The 16,197-nt window shown below is 36.1% G+C and overlaps 2 protein-coding genes across 2 annotated transcripts; one reads left to right on the top strand and one right to left on the bottom strand.

Annotated features, from left to right (window-relative positions):
* Positions 1-206: 206 nt before the first annotated feature.
* LOC113770080 (nitrile-specifier protein 5) lies at positions 207-1,986 on the top strand. The gene is made up of 2 exons (XM_027314435.1): positions 207-353; positions 734-1,986. Exons 1-2 carry the CDS (start codon positions 324-326, stop codon positions 1,691-1,693), a joined length of 990 nt encoding a protein of 329 aa, XP_027170236.1. The 5' UTR covers positions 207-323; the 3' UTR covers positions 1,694-1,986.
* A 7,770-nt stretch (positions 1,987-9,756) lies between these two features.
* LOC113770914 (fasciclin-like arabinogalactan protein 2) lies at positions 9,757-11,208 on the bottom strand. Its single transcript, XM_027315542.1, has one exon. It carries the CDS (start codon positions 11,134-11,136, stop codon positions 9,916-9,918), a length of 1,221 nt encoding a protein of 406 aa, XP_027171343.1. The 5' UTR covers positions 11,137-11,208; the 3' UTR covers positions 9,757-9,915.
* Between the last annotated feature and the right edge of the window lie 4,989 nt (positions 11,209-16,197).

Here is a 16,197-nt window from a genome sequence, read left to right on the forward strand (position 1 = left end):
CTTATGACTCGTTTTCAAGACACACACAGACTTATTTAACCTAATTATACGGGCTTTTCCGGAGCAGGTATAATAAACCTCCCTTATGACTCGTTTTCAAGACACACACAGACTTATTTAACCTAATTATACGGGCTTTTCCGGAGCAGGTATAATAAACCTCCCTTATGACTCGTTTTCAAGACACACACAGACTTATTTAACCTAATTATACGGGCTTTTCCGGAGCAGGTATAATAAACCTCCCTTATACATATAATAGTCACTCAACCACCAGGGCAGTGGGAGCGCTCGGAAATCACATCAGGAAAGCCTTTGAGGCCATGAGTTTCATGCAGGGCAAATGGTTCAAGGTTAGCCTTTGAGCCTTTTAATTTTTTTTTTTTTGATCTATTCATTGCACTCTTCCTTTTGTTGGTCTCAAATTTGAATTGAGTTTTGCAGAGTTCCTGATCCTCTTGTATTTGACATTTTGATGTTATTTACAACTAAAGTCAATCATAGCGCTTAATCATGTCAATCTTGTCCTGCATACAGTTTGAAATTTGTGTTCCGTATTATGATTTTTATCTTCCTCACTTTTATTATTTATGTATAGATGCTAACAGTGAATAGTTATAGTTTGTAATGTCAGTTCCCATAAATCAGTATTGGTATGCATTGGAAATAATGAATTTAAGGAACTTCTGAAAGTAAGTTCAATTTTAATTGAAGATTCGATTATGATATGCAGCTAGATCAGAAGGGAGCAGGGCCTGGAGCAAGAAGCTCACATGCCATTACTATTGTTGGAGATAAGGTTTATGCCTTTGGTGGTGAATTTACCCCCAGGATACCTGTTGACAACGCCTTATATGTGTTTGATCTTGTTGAGAGAACTTGGTCAGTGGCTGAGGCGACTGGAGATATCCCTCCACCCCGTGTTGGTGTCTCCATGACTTCCATTGGTGACATTATCTATGTGTTTGCGGGTAGGGATGCCACACACAAGGAGCTGAATGAGCTCTACTCCTTTGATACCTCTTCTAACAGGTGGACCTTACTCACCAGTGGGGACACTGGGCCGGAAAACCGGAGCTACCACTCAATTGCTGCCGATGGTCGGTGCCTATATGTGTTTGGTGGCTGTGGTGTTTCCGGGCGGCTTAATGATTTGTGGGCCTATGATGTTATTGATGGAAAATGGACCAAATTTCCAGCGGCTGGAGAGAATTGTAAGCCTAGAGGTGGAACTGGACTTGCAGTGTCCCTTGGAAAGATTTGGGTTGTATATGGCTTTTCTGGAGTGGAGATTGATGATGTTCATTACTTTGATCTGGCAGAGGAGAAGTGGATCCAAGTGGAGACAACTGGAGAAAAGCCAACCCCCCGAAGTGTGTTCTCGACACTTGGAATTGGAAAGTATATATTCATATATGGTGGGGAGATAGACCCTAGTGATTTGGGCCACTTAGGTGCAGGGAAATTTGCAGCAGAGGTCTACGCTCTGGATACTGAGACACTAGCTTGGAAAAAGGTGGAGGATGGCTCAAATTCTGGCGAGCATCCAGGGCCACGGGGATGGTGCGCATTTGCTGGTGGGAAGCTTGATGGTCAAGAGGGACTCTTGGTATATGGTGGCAATTCCCCTAGCAATGACAGGCTTGAAGACATATACTTCTTCTGTCCTTCCCTGTTTGAAAATGGAAAATGATGATACATCTGGCACTATGACGTTTGTGCAATTTCAGCAGTGGTGCTGGAGGTATCAAATTTATAGAGTATGTAAGTTGCTGTAAATTATCCTCTCTTGGAATTAATAAAACTTGCCTTTCTAGATGATGTATATTATAATCTGGACTGTGTAAATGCCGAGATACTCTCTGTTATTTGTTGCTTTGAATGTTATCAGTCCACTGATTGAGTGAATGAAAAGAATAGCTAACTGCTTGCCATGCGATATCGCCACTGTTACTTTGAAATAGACAAAAAGTGTGCCTTGCTGAAGAAAACTGTGTCTGTTTCATGATTTCCCTCTCTGCCTGAATGTTAGAAGTTCATTTTATCTGTTTATGCAGCCTAACAATTTCATTTATGCAAGTGCTTAGTTCTTTATTCTTTGAATGCCATCTATTGGGTTTATCTTTCAACAACAGATGCAATACTGCCTTTATCTCATCAGCCTTTTAGTTAACCAGATTCTTAGCATTCCATTTTTTCCCCCTAAAGGTGAACTGGAGCTCTTATTAAGATCAAAACAATGAGTTTTTACAATGAGATTAAACTCAAAACAAATCAGAACACAATTGCCCAGCCATCTCAGAACTAGCCAACTTCAAGTAAGAAACAATACACATAATTACAAGGTAAAAATTGTCTGACCAAAATCCCGAGCTATGCCGACTGTCCAATTGATGTACTACTATTGGGCAAAACCATCCTTTAGAAACATTCTCTGGTTCCTTTCCAGTAGCTGCATGAGAAAGTCAAACCTGCTCAAGAATTGAGTTATGTACACAATGTATAATAAAGCCATGAGAGCTCAGCAGACCATGGATAGATTCCTCGAAAAATCAAATTCAAACTTTGCACCTGTTTCCGTATTTGTGCTGAGCATCTGCACTAAAACTAATTGATTTGAGTCTCACTGCTTTGCTCTCTGAGAGTACATCTACTGGCCGAGATTAAGCTCCATTTTAATTTCTCGAGTTACCAGTCTCCCTTTATATACCAGCCATAAGATGAAGACATATCTCGGCATTCTTTTCTTGCATCAAGCTAATTTTATACTGAACCTCATCAGGTTTTTTTTTTTTTCGGTTATAGTTCACTAAATACATCTTCTACAACGGAAGCCACCTTGGATCCGCACCTTACCTGATCCTCTGTATGAATCTCAGGCTGAGACTATGCTAAAGTGGCATTTATCAGTTCTTGGGCCTCGCCAGTTCTTCTACCACCCAAGATAATTGCACACCTTAGCTGTTAAAGAACCGCCAAAATCTGCAATCAATTTAGGAGTGAAAATTTCTAGCAGCCTACCTACAGGATGCCATTCATCATGCCAAAAAAGAAAGGCGAGTTTGCTGCCTAATACTAACAATATGTTCAATGAGAGGCTTAGTCACACTTATCAGTTTTCAATATTTTTCTCCGGCACCTGTACGCATCTAACCTTTTCATTTAATGCCCAAACAGATTTTCCTTTTAATAAAGGTACGAGTCCAACGCCCCACAAAACGTCTTTTTTCAAGCGAATAGACCATAGGTGTTTCAAGATTAAGAAGCACTTATTCCAAAAGTCCAAACTAGCCCCAAACCTCCTTGATTTGCAGGTTCACAGACATCCAGCCAAGACAGCTTTGCCACATACGTTTCCTCTGAAGTACCTTTCCATAAAAATGTAGCTAAAGTACTTGCAAATACCATGACTTGGACAGCTCTAGGTAGAGTTAAGAAAGAACACCAGTAAAGGTTAATGCTGTATAGAATATATTCAATAGGTTGCAGCCTGCTCTGTTACTTTTTTGAGAGCTCACCTCTTAATTCTAGACTGAAGTCTATCGTTGATCACTTGACAATCCCAACCTATTAATCTGGTAGAAGTAAGAGGTACTCTCAAGTATGTAACAGGAAAGACCTCTCTGTTCATTCCCACACAAGAACATAAATATGCAGTTCTTTCAGAAGATATTTTGGCCATAAGTAACTCGGATTTCTGCAATTTGGATCTCAATCCAGACAGCTCTTTGAACTCTACCAAAAACTGTTATATCACGGTAAATCACTTGTCAATTGCAGCAGTCGATGCAAACAAGTCATCAGCAAAACACAAATGGGTAAGCCTCAGCCGTTCACAGTTAGTACGATAACCAAATCCCTGCTCGTCAATGGAATGATCCAATAAAGCAGAGAAACTTTCCGTAGCCAGTAAAATAAATGAGGGGCACGGGGTGCCCTTCTCTAATCCCCTTGTCATTCTTGTGAAAAGCAGTGAAAGATACAATTCATGTTACCATAGAAGTAAACAGTAGCACAACGTTTAGCAACCCAAGAAACAAACAATACATCCAATATACTCGTAACAGCCAACAGAAAGGCCCGGTTCTCATAAGCTGTCCTTAAATGTAATCTTCATAGCACATCTAGGCTTTTCCATCATTTCTATGGTAACTTTTAACAAGGTCATGCATAAGAAATACAGTATCCATGATTGATTTCCCTTCAAGGAATGCACTCTGATTCAGATCTAATTAAAGGTGGCATCACATTCTTCAACCTTTTAGTCAACAATTTAGAGTAAACTTTATAGAGGGTCTGAAATCCTTCATCTTGCCAAGGTGCTTGGACTCTTGGGCTCATACATGTACTGATTTTGAAAATAAAACTCTATAGCATGATTAGCATCCACCAATTAATCACCTAAAAAACTCCAATTCTTTATAAGAACGTCCCCGGTGTATCCATCTGGCATTGGAGCAGCTCCTTTCTTGATTGAAAATGGAGCATTTTTAATTTCATTCACTGTAGGAGCTTGCAACATTGCTGCATGATCCTGAGAGACTTTTCTGGTTAAGATAGCTTCCAATTTTACGATACTTAAATTAAACATGGTAGTGGAATCAGAAAACAAAATTTTATAATATCCAAGTATCCAACAGTCTCTTGTTTAATTGCCTCATAATCTTTTTACACCACTATTATAGTTTTATACTATATATTGATCTAGTGACTGAGAATTAGTCACTCATTCATTACCATGGTATTGGCTGACATTGCTCCAATATAACAAAGCTTAATAGTAACAGTTGGGCGTGATTGGAATTCCCATTCTGATGAAGCTGTGCTTTAATTACATGAAAAACTTAATTCAGTGATCATGGAACTTCCTAGCATTTAATAATTTTTAATCCGAAACTTGTGCAAAAAGAAGAGACTTTACAGCTATCCGAATTGGAAGTTTGGGAGCAAAGGATCGATCCATATCTTTAAGAGCAAGTCTACAATTAGGTCAAAGCGTTAAAGCACCTAGCAGCTTTTTCTGGTGGTTTTCATTTGTATTATGGTTGAAATTTTAAAAAAATATAATATGCATTTTTAAACTATAATAGTTGTATTTTTGCTTCTTAAGGTATTAATTATAGTACTTTAATAACTTATACTTTTAATTTGTAACACATTGTTTCAATTCACAATTAAATATGTTTTTCTTAATATCTGTGAATGAAAAGACTTTAGTACAACTAATGTGTATTTGTTTATTGAAATATATTATCCATTTATTGGCAATAAAGTATTCTCATTCAAAAAACAGCTATTAAAATTCGATAGCTTCTTACCAATTGAGTTGTGTACTACAGATTGATAGTCTAATTTACTCGAATGCTGCAATTGAGTTATGCGCAAATACCAATTGATTATAGTTTAGAGGTGCAAATTGCAAATAATCCTTGTATTTACGGTGCGAAATCCCCTGAAAGAGAATGGCCTCAAAGAACTCAGCTATACGACGGGCACTTGGGCGTCGGTGGGGATACCTAACCAATCCCCGACCCCACCTAAGAAGTTCAACACCCAACTGCCTAAAAAAATTAATAAAAAGATTCATCATATATATATATAGATATTGTATAGACTATTAGGCGTAGATGCATACTAATGTGAATGAATTGAATTCAAATTTAATTTGAAATTAGGTAACATGCATTCATACCTTCTAATATATACACTGTCAATATATATGAAATTAACGTAACAAATTTTAACACATGATTGCTTGCATAACAAAGAAAACATGTACATGTATACATACAAAATGAGTATCAATATAAAGTGTAAAACACATAATTTTATATAAAATATAGTTTAATATACAATATGCAGATGATAGATGGGACATGGATAGCGTCCTTGGATTAGGGTTCTCTGTTGTCCCTCCATCAATGGTGATTGCAGTGTAGTTTGATGGTAGACATGGGGTATTTGTATTTTTAAATTAGATGGTGGATATTAAATGTGGGGCACTAATTATAATGTACCAAAAAAATTTGTTGTGTGTTTTTTTATCCTATAATAGAATATTTTTGAATTAGATGGTGGAGATTAAATATGGAGCACTAATTCTAGAGTTTACATACAAAAAATGACTATAAATTACGACATTATTAAACGATAGATACAAACGTGGGCAATTTTTCCTAATTGTAATGTGTCAAAAATATTTGTTTTGTTTTCTTATCTTTATGTGTTAATATCTATATTTGTTATATTATTGTTTATATCCGTTGAATTAGTGTCCCCAGCGTGCTCTCTACCACCACCGGTGACAACGGAGAATCTTGATCCACGTCCGCAAGGGGGAATTTTTCTCTCCCATTTCTTTGGCCTCTTGGGTGGCCAGCCAATTGCAAATCTGCTGGTCCTACTTGGAGAAAGCAAATGTAGCATGCGAAGTAATAAAGTTTTAAACGATTAGTAATTTATAATAATATTATATTAAATTAATCATATATATACTATTACAATTCGATGGATGATACATTAATAAATTTTAAATTTTAAATTTAAATTTAGATATATGATATATATGTAAAATTTGAATTTAATATTCAAAATTTGCTCATGTATCATTTATTTAACTGTGACAATATATTACACAGACAGTGTATATAAAATTTACTCTATTATATTCTAATAAATAGGTGGTAGATCATACATCACTTTAGAGTGTATGTAGGAATTATATATTATTTGCAGTTCCGGTACTGCTGACTCTACATCGGTGGCCTCTAGTAATTTGTACAGCTAGTGCCAGGTAAACGGACAGATACATGGAAAAGGATTTAACAAAAAACAATATAGAAGGCATAATCAAATACAAGGAATTATTAGTAGTAGGAAAATGTCTATTTGGTAATCTTGCCAACTGGTTTCCACTCAATTCCCCAACCAGGGACCAGGGTCCAGGATAGAATTATAGAATACCACAAATTTATTGTGCGCCAAAGTCCCGATCAGCCACAAAATAGATGGACCCCGTGGCACAAGTTCACCCGAATAACGGCATTCCACCTCCTCCTCACCGACACTATGGAGACGTGCTGGTGGGGTGGGCTTCTACATTTAGTGATAAAACAAGGATTAATTTTAGAAACTTCCACTATGGTTTCTAATAGTATGACTTAGCACCTTTAAAGTTAAAAAAAAAAATCACTTACCTCCACTATTTTCAAAATTTTGTAACATTTTAACCCAATACAGAATATATAATTAAAATAATCAATTCAAGAAAGAGAAAATAATTTCTTTTCAACAATGCTCTTTTATTGCCCTAGTTTTTCCAAAATTGTAAGTTTGATAATCAAACGATAATAATAAAGATAAAAAGCACATAGATGTAAGTCTAAAGGGACAAAATATAATTGCCGCATAAGCAATAAGCTTTTTAAAGTACAACCAGATAATAGAAGTTTATTTAAAATGTTTTCAAATTACAAAAGAAAACTTTTCCTATTTGGTGATTTAAGGTCACATAATGAGAGATGGGTTCGATGTTATTATTTTTTTGGCAAAAGGATAGATTTCCTTCGCAAGAGTGTTGCAATTCAAGAGGTCAACTGTGGCTTTGAAACTATAATATTGGGTCCACCTTCATATATTGATATGCTTATCTTGTTCCCTTAAGGTACCAAATAAAAGAACTCTTTCCTTTTATGTAAAATGTTTTGAGTGAATTTAATAAATTTTATAAACTGCTAAGAATCTTTAATTTTTATTTATCCAAATCAATGGCTTGAAAGTTGGAAAAAAGTGAAAATGTTTAAAATCACATCTAAAACTTATTTGAGATTTTTTAAAGGTGCAAAAAGTTATTTTTTTCATCTTTACAATATTTCGAATAAATTTTCATGCTTTGTAAATTATTTAAATTTTAAAATTTTTAATGTTTTTGTCACCAAATTATGGTAAAACATGTTAAAGGATCTCTCAACCCTATTAAAAATTTTTAATTTTTCATTAAAGAACACATTTATCAAGTTTTCAATTGTTAATGGATTTTAAATTGGTTTGCTACGACAATTAAGGTACTAAAACAAAAGGACAACTTTTGAATCAAATTATTTTCTATTTCCTAAATTAATTTTAAATCAAATAATTTGAATTGGGCTGAAAATGTTACAAAGAATTTAAAAATTGGGAAGTCAATAGATATTTTTAAATTTTAGAGATGCAAAGTGATATTATTGAAAATTTCAAGGGTGGTTTCTGTACTTATCCATTAAAATAATAAGCAAATGTTTCAAGGGTGAAAAAAAAATCCTCGAGAGAGGTTGTAAAAAGTTGTTTGAAGTTTTTGACCAAGCACTATTTATATAGGACAAAAAAAATGCTACATTAATGCTTCCAACGGATAGAAAATAGATGAAGAGTCAACTAGCTGTTGGAGTATCGGAAGTCCGGTACATCCGAAGTATGCGTCCGACAGTAGGTAGTAAATTTGAAAAATCTTCTTCAATTCTATCGGATGTCCAGTGCTTGCGTCCGAAAGCAGACAATGAGTTAGAAGGAATATCTCAATTCTATCGGACATCCGGTATTGTCTATGTAAGCGTCCGACAGATTTCGTCGAGTTTGAACGATCCTATCGGACGTCCGATGCTTGCATCCGATCGAGGTCAGTGAGTTAGGGGGAATGTCTTATTTCCTTCGGACATCCGGTGGTGGAGTTCTTCATGCGTCCGAAGTTGCGCAATGATTATCGGACGTCCGATCCAAACGTCCGGCAGCTTTCAGCAATCTTTGTCTTCTTTCAATTGCGCTTGTTCTTAGAATCAAATTGCTGCATAATTGAAAGTATTTTTTGAAGAGATATTAATATTATCCAGTTGTTTTGTAAACATCAAAAGTTAGGGACTAAAATTAACAATTTCCCCCTTTTTGATGATGACAAAACAATGGATGGAGGAAGAAATAATTGAGCCAAAAGCTCCCCCTCACTCAATGCATCAAAATTTTTTTTAAGTGCCAAACTTATAATCTCAGAAAACTCCCCCTTTCACATATCATTCATTTCTCCCCCTTTTTGTCATCATAAGATGAGAGTAAAAATCAGCAATAATAATTCAACAACAATAATAGAGGATTGTACATAAGCATAAGATGGTACGTTTTTCTTCTTCTTTTTACCAAAAGAAAAAGTTTATAAGTAGTTGAATTTTTCTACTTTTTGTTCCCCCTGTTTGTTTGTTAGCAAGTTGCAGTTATGACCAAATCGTGTAATTTTGCAAAATGAGAGGTATCAAACTTGTCTAAATTGAAGTATTGCCAGAAGTACGAGTTACTAATCAATTATGGCGATAAATGGACGCCAAAATACTAGGATCGAGATTCTGATTTTCATAAATACAGCAATAATTAGTTGTGATTTTCTTAATTAGGACTCTTTCATAGCACCTCGGGATTGTGATTTTCTCAATTACTATAATATAATCTAGTGGGACAGTGTAGTTGTTGGGACTTGGGAGAAGGATCTGTCACGACGCACTGATTGGTGCCCCACAAACAACTATTTTTCCTTGTTTTCTTTACTTTTGCCAATCTGCATTTCTGGTTTCACGCTTCAGCCTCGGCAGTGCAACGTGATCAAAAGATAGTTTATTCATTTATTACTTAAAAGGTATGAAGAAATACACTTTAACTTTGTGATCATCATCATATACAATGCACAAATAGCTAACTAATTACAAGTTGAATAGACCCCAAAAAAAAAAAAAAAAATTCAAGAGGGAGGAGAAACTAATTATTTTGTGTTATAATTTAACACAAAAAAACTAGCATAGGAAACAAGAAAACCGTACTTTTTTTTGTGCCTTTTTTTAACAAAAGAAATAAACAACATGAGACGTATGTAACACAAAAATCTCACCCAAGTCCAAATCAAACGAAAACGAGACATCCCAAAATCAAGCTCAAAGCCACCGACATCCATCCACCACGAAAATTAACGATCCTTATTGCTCCATTGTCACTAGCCGTCTGATCCGCCGGTACGCTATCCTCGTCGGCGGCAGGTCCCGGGGCATCTGCGGCTGTATCCTTCTCCTTCGCACCCTTGGAACCTTTTGGAGCAGGGGCAGGGGGAGCTTCCTTGAACAATTCTCTAGGCAACAAAACTTTATCAATCTTGAAAACAGCTACTGGATCTTCATCAATCACTGTTCCTGTAATTGTCGCTGTCACCACATTGGTGTCCAGTTTCACGTCTTCTCCGTCGTTTTGCACTGTGACATCGTACTTGTTAGCTCCCTCGGTGGCCAAAGTGTTCATTTTCCCATTCTTTGATCTCAACATCCCTAGAGATTTGTAGGTTGGGGTCCCATGATAGAGCAGCAATGAAACCTTCCCTTCAGAAGTCAAGTTTTTGTAGCTGGGCATGAAAGAGCTCAGGACTCCATCAGATGGACAAAACACTGTTAAACCAGCCTCGACGTTTTGGACAAAGGTTTCTTCAGCCCCTGAACTCTTTAACAAGTCTGCAAATGCTTTGCAGCCTTGTTTCTCCATTAAAGTAGTCACGTTCAGGGCTCCAGGTCCAGAGACCGGAGCTTCAGCATCAGGAGATAGTAAAACGTGGCTGATTTGGATGACAGCAACCACATATGGTATTTCATCAACAGACTTGACAAAAGTAGAGGTAAGGTCGCCATACTCGCCTTCGTTATTGCCCGTTGCGAACCCGACTTTGCCGCCTTTCATGTCGGTAATGTTGACGTAGCCGGCGGTGCCGGCAGCCTCGCCGGTGGCTTGGAATAAGGTGGAAGTTGTGGTGGATCCTTTGCTGATTTGATGGAGCTTTCTGGCTCCAAAGTAATCTGCAAAGACATGGAGGGAAAGGACATTTTTCAACGAGGGCAGTGAGAGGTGTTTAGCTAGGAGATCGGACATTCCGGCGTTGTCCACCACGCAAACGGTAATTGTCCGGCGGCGGTTGATCTCATCCGCCAGGTGCGTGGTCGTTAAGTAGTGGTTGAAGGTGGAGAATTCAGGGTGTTTTGCGAGTATACGGGTTATGTTGTGTGACTGTGCGTCGGTGGAGGACAAGAGCAGGAGTAGGAGGAGAGGAAGAGAGAATAGAGGAAGACAGAACAGTGGTCGCATCGTGCTTCGAGCGTAGTGGGGGAAAAAATATGGTTTTGGTTTGAAGGGGAGTGAGGGGGAACAAGGTTTAAGCTTTTAAGGTTATCTATTGGAGAAGCTTTATACATATTAGCTTGGTATCTTCCCCTCCACACAACCCAACCCAACCCCCAACCCCCACTCCCCGGCCCCACCCTTCTCTCTTTTTTGGTTTTGTTATGGTTTTCGAGGGAAGGTTTTTTCCCAATTAAAACCATAACAACCATACTTAGGTCTGCATTTTTTTTTTGAACAATAATGATGTAACGTCATTATTTTTATTGTCATTTCACCAAATTAGAGGCTTAGAATAGATAAAGCAACCTTACAATCACAAAAATGAAGAAATCCAAACACGGAAATGACCTAGATCGGACCGCATTAGTTGATCTGAAACGTTCATTTATATATTTTTAATTTTATAATAAATGACTGAGATCGAACCAAAGATGACATGATCTGAATTGTTTACTGCATTGTGTAATTGCACCTATAACTGCAGAATCTCTTAGTTCGAGATGCAATATTAGAGTCTAGGTGTTAAAGCCAGTTAATTACCACCCAACATCATTTGGGTCAAATTGCGTTAGATATGGACCAATTATGAAGTCCATTTAGTTCAAATAACTTGGACTGTCATACACCTTCATTAAAATATATATATATATATATGAATCATTCAAATTTTTTTCTTTTATATATTATAAGGAGCACAATAATGGAGTGCTTCAATCAACAAATTAATCTACAATCGATGGTAATTATAACTCAATCGTATTACAAATAAATCGCAAAATTGTGCTAGGAGAATAAAATCATCGAATTGCTTTCCTTGCCTCTCTCTCTCTCTCTCTCAAACACACACACACATAGAAATAGCTGATTTTATAATGCAAATGTACAATATGGATGTAAAATTTACGGATAAATACCCCAACGTCAGCGTGTGCTTTCGATTCCAGCATCGGGCAAACTTGTTATTGTCATATTTGACTAACTTGTTCCCTTTGTTCTAACAAAAGAGAAACTATTACTACATAAAATTTCTTGGATAAATTAATTTTTATTTCCTTGTGTAAGGATCGAAGACAACCTAAGAGAGGGTGAATTAGATTGATTAAAAAGCTAATCAAATTATGGGTACTTTTTGCTCAAAATGAAATTTACCCCCTTTTCTAAGTGACCACACAATGTAGCAATTAGCAAGAAAGCACGATTGCTTGGGAGTAGAAGAGATAAGCATTTAAAAGATCACAATATAACAATAAGTAAATAAGAAAGGAAGAATTGCAAATCAATTGACTACCAAACTCCTCTTGAGCTTGTAGGTCAATTTATAGAACAAGTTTCTTCAAGTTGATGAAGTACAACCAATCTTGTGTACAAAGAAAGGTTCACTTCCTCCTTACCCCAAACCCCACTCGGTCAAGCAAGGAAGTTTTACTATCCCTCAGGACAACCCTCACAGAGTTACACTATTGAAGTATTCACTCACAAATGAAAAGTTTACAATGAACTTCACACCACCAAAACTACAAATTTTCTTTGGAGAGTGTTTTCTCACTAAAACTACTCTAGATCTTTTGTATTTTCAATGTGCAAAAATTGTTTGAAATTTTTGACCAAGCACTATTTATATAGGACCAAAAAAGTGCTTCATTAATGCTTCCAACGGATAGAAAGTAGATGAAGAGTCAACTAGCTGTTGGAGTATCGGACGTCCGGTACATCCGAAGTATGCGTCTGACAGTAGGCAGTGAGTTTGAAAAATCTTCTTCAATTCTATCGGATGTCCAGTACTTGCGTCCGAAAGTAGACAATGAGTTAGAAGGAATATCTCAATTCTATCGGACATCCGATATTGTCTTTGTGAGCGTCCGACAGATTTCGTCGAGTTTGAACGATCCTATCGAACGTCCGATGCTTGCATCCAATCGAGGTCAGTGAGTCAGGGGGAATGTCTTATTTCCTTCGGACATCCGGTGGTGGAGTTTTTCATGCGTGCGAAGTTGTGCAATGATTATCGGACGTCCGATCCAAGCGTCCGACAGCTTTCAGCAATCTTTGTCTTCTTTCAATTGCGTTTGTTCTTAGAATCAAATTGCTGCATAACTGAAAGTATTTTTTGAAGAGATATTAATATTATCCAGTTGTTTTGTAAACATCAAAAGTTAGGGACTAAAATTAACAATCTCCCCCTTTTTGATGATGACAAAACAATGGATGGAGGAAGAAATAATTGAGCCAAAAGCTCCCCCTCACTCAATGCATCAAAAATTTTTTTAAGTGCCAAACTTATAATCTCAGAAAAATCCCCCTTTCACATAGCATTCATTTCTCCCCCTTTTTGTCATCATAAGATGAGAGTAAAAATTAGCAATAATAATTTAGCAACAATAATAGAGACTCCAGTATTCCAGAGAAATGATATCAGAATTCAACAATCACCAACATACCAACATTTACCAACATATCACAGAGAATTGATATCAAAAGAAGTATCAAACAGAGAAATAACAATCGAAATAATTATCAAAACAAATCATCATTAGATCAGCATCATTCATTTCTCCCCCTTTGTGTCATCATAAAATTTCAATAATATTCAAAAATATCAAGAAAAACTCAGTTCAAAACATCAGAAACAAGAAAATTACAAAAGAACATTATGAACAAGAATCTCACCGATCTTACCGATATCTCCTACTCCAATTGTTTTAGTTTTCATGTCATTTCCAAATGTCACTTTGCCACTAGACTTTGGCTTGAATTTGATGAAATGTGATGGATCACCGGTCATGTATCTTGAGCACCCACTTTGATTCCTTAGTAATGTTTACCAGATTCACCTACTCAAGAGTTCAAGAACTAATATTTGGTACCTTTTAATTTTTGGGTCCTTGAGAGTTAGTATCATGTCTAACTATCTACATGCATTTCATGCCTTTTCTCATGTTCATTCTCACATAGCAATCGCTTTTCATGTGACCTTTTTGACAACAAAAATTACAGATAATCAAAGAGTTATTTACATGAACAGGTTTAATAAATCTTGCTTGTTTTCTCTTATAAACAACAAAATCATTTGCAGCAAAATTTATCTTCTTCTCATAAGTGCCAAAATGAGGTTTTGTTCCATTTTTTTGAAAGCAGTTTTGTTTCTTATATTGGAGTAAATCATTTAAATTATCCATTCTTCTTTTCAGATCACCTTGTTCCTTTTTGAACATTTCACAAAGTTTTGTTTTTCTATCAAGCTCAAAGTGTAAATGTGAGGACTCGAAAATTTATTTATTTTAAATTCCTATTATTAGCTTATTTAAATATTTAATTGGCTGTTTACTCCTAATATTTTATTTCAACCTTTTTAGACCCAATTACATGGAACTATGACTTACTTATATTTTTAAAATGACTCGTTTTAAAATTTAATTTTTGAAAACTCGTTAAGTGAGAATAGTGAATACGCGTTTGGAGACAATAAACGATTTGAGAATACAGTGAGTTTGGAGAGTGAAGACTCATACATTAGTTTTAAAATAGTTATTTTTATGTTTAAATACTCAAGTATTGGTTAGTAATACTATCGTTGCAAGAATTTCTTAGAAATTTCGCTCTATGGCGTACAAATCGGAAGTACGCATTTTCGCGCGCGCGATTAATCGAGAGACTTTAGACCTTTATTTTTAGACTATTTAGAGTAAATAATAATAGTATGAATGGAAGTGCATTAGAGGTTTAGTGCACAAGTGAAACAAATCCGAGAGGAAACGAGCACGAAACGCGCGCTGTCGCGCCCCATTTTTTAATAAGAAAAATAAAAGACAGGTTTGGAAAAATGGCTTTTGATTGAATTTTTGATTGAAAAAATGATATTTGATTTGAAAAGAAAATGAAGAACATTGGTCTAAATGGGACTTGAAAATGCGACGATTTTGGACCCAAAAATAGTAATTTAAAAAGGGTTTTTGATTGGAAAAATCAGAGTCGCCACTTGATATAGAGTTAAGGTGTACCAAGTCACCTAAAAATGAATTTTAAAGAAAAAAGTAGAAAATCCTTTTTAAACGACTTCAAGTCTACGAAAATCAGAGAAAAAGATTCGGGAGTCACATTTGAAGAAAGGGAAGGCAAGGATAAGAATCCAAGGCACCCTTTCAACCTAGCCAAGGCTAGTTGCGCGATTTAGTCAAAGATTTTCTTATTTTAACCTAAAGATTTATCACATTTGGATGTACTATATGAATGCAAACCCTAAACCTAGGAGTGTGTCGGGGGGTCGAAATGTATCTTCAAATCTCAATTGGTGCCAATCACATTAATTGTGATGCCCAATAAAGACTCTTCGAAGAAGTCACGAATAATGCAAGTCATAAGACTCGAAAGAAAGAAAAAGTAAAGAAAATAATAATATACAAATGTGTATGTTCTGAAGGAATGCATCATAATGGGTGCGGGGACTTACACTCGTGACTTTCAATGTTCCTTTTAATAGAGGGAATACGAGCGTGCTAAGGCTAGAAAAGCCAAACTCGTCCATATCCCATATCCAAGGGGTCATCCCTAATCTAATCAAGCAAATGTACTAATCTAATTTTAATTTTCCTAAATGAAATGTAAGTCTAGTGTTATGTATCACACATACGGATATATATATAAGCATGAAATAAGGAATATGTATATATGGAGGGAATATGAGATAAGGGCTATACATATAAGGAAAGTGTCATGCAACATGGTAAAGGCCTAAAAAGTGAAAAATATACATGAGATGGAGTGATTTTATCACACAATCATGATCTAACGCGTAGACAGTCCCTAAGGGTTTAGCGTTGGACTAACCCATGCCTACAAATTCTCACTAGCGTTGGAGTAGTAAAAAATCGGAAAAGGGGACCACAACTAGCGTTGGACTAGTGTGGTGACGTCACACATCAGTTACAATCAAATAAATCATGTAAGACCTAATAAAAGCATGTAAACACATAAATCACGTATAGCACATAACACATAAGCATGATATCTAGATGCAAAGCCCTAAGA

Source organism: Coffea eugenioides, chromosome 5 (assembly GCF_003713205.1).
Source record: "Coffea eugenioides isolate CCC68of chromosome 5, Ceug_1.0, whole genome shotgun sequence".
Taxonomy (NCBI): domain Eukaryota; kingdom Viridiplantae; phylum Streptophyta; class Magnoliopsida; order Gentianales; family Rubiaceae; genus Coffea; species Coffea eugenioides.

Bases quoted from the DNA above. Each gene is read 5' to 3' on its own strand.
- LOC113770914 (XM_027315542.1), bottom strand. From the start codon at position 11,136: ATGCGACCACTGTTCTGTCTTCCTCTATTCTCTCTTCCTCTCCTCCTA.
- LOC113770080 (XM_027314435.1), top strand. From the start codon at position 324: ATGAGTTTCATGCAGGGCAAATGGTTCAAG. The intron at 354-733 runs GTTAGCCTTTGA...TATGATATGCAG, and splicing joins TGCAGGGCAAATGGTTCAAG to CTAGATCAGAAGGGAGCAGG.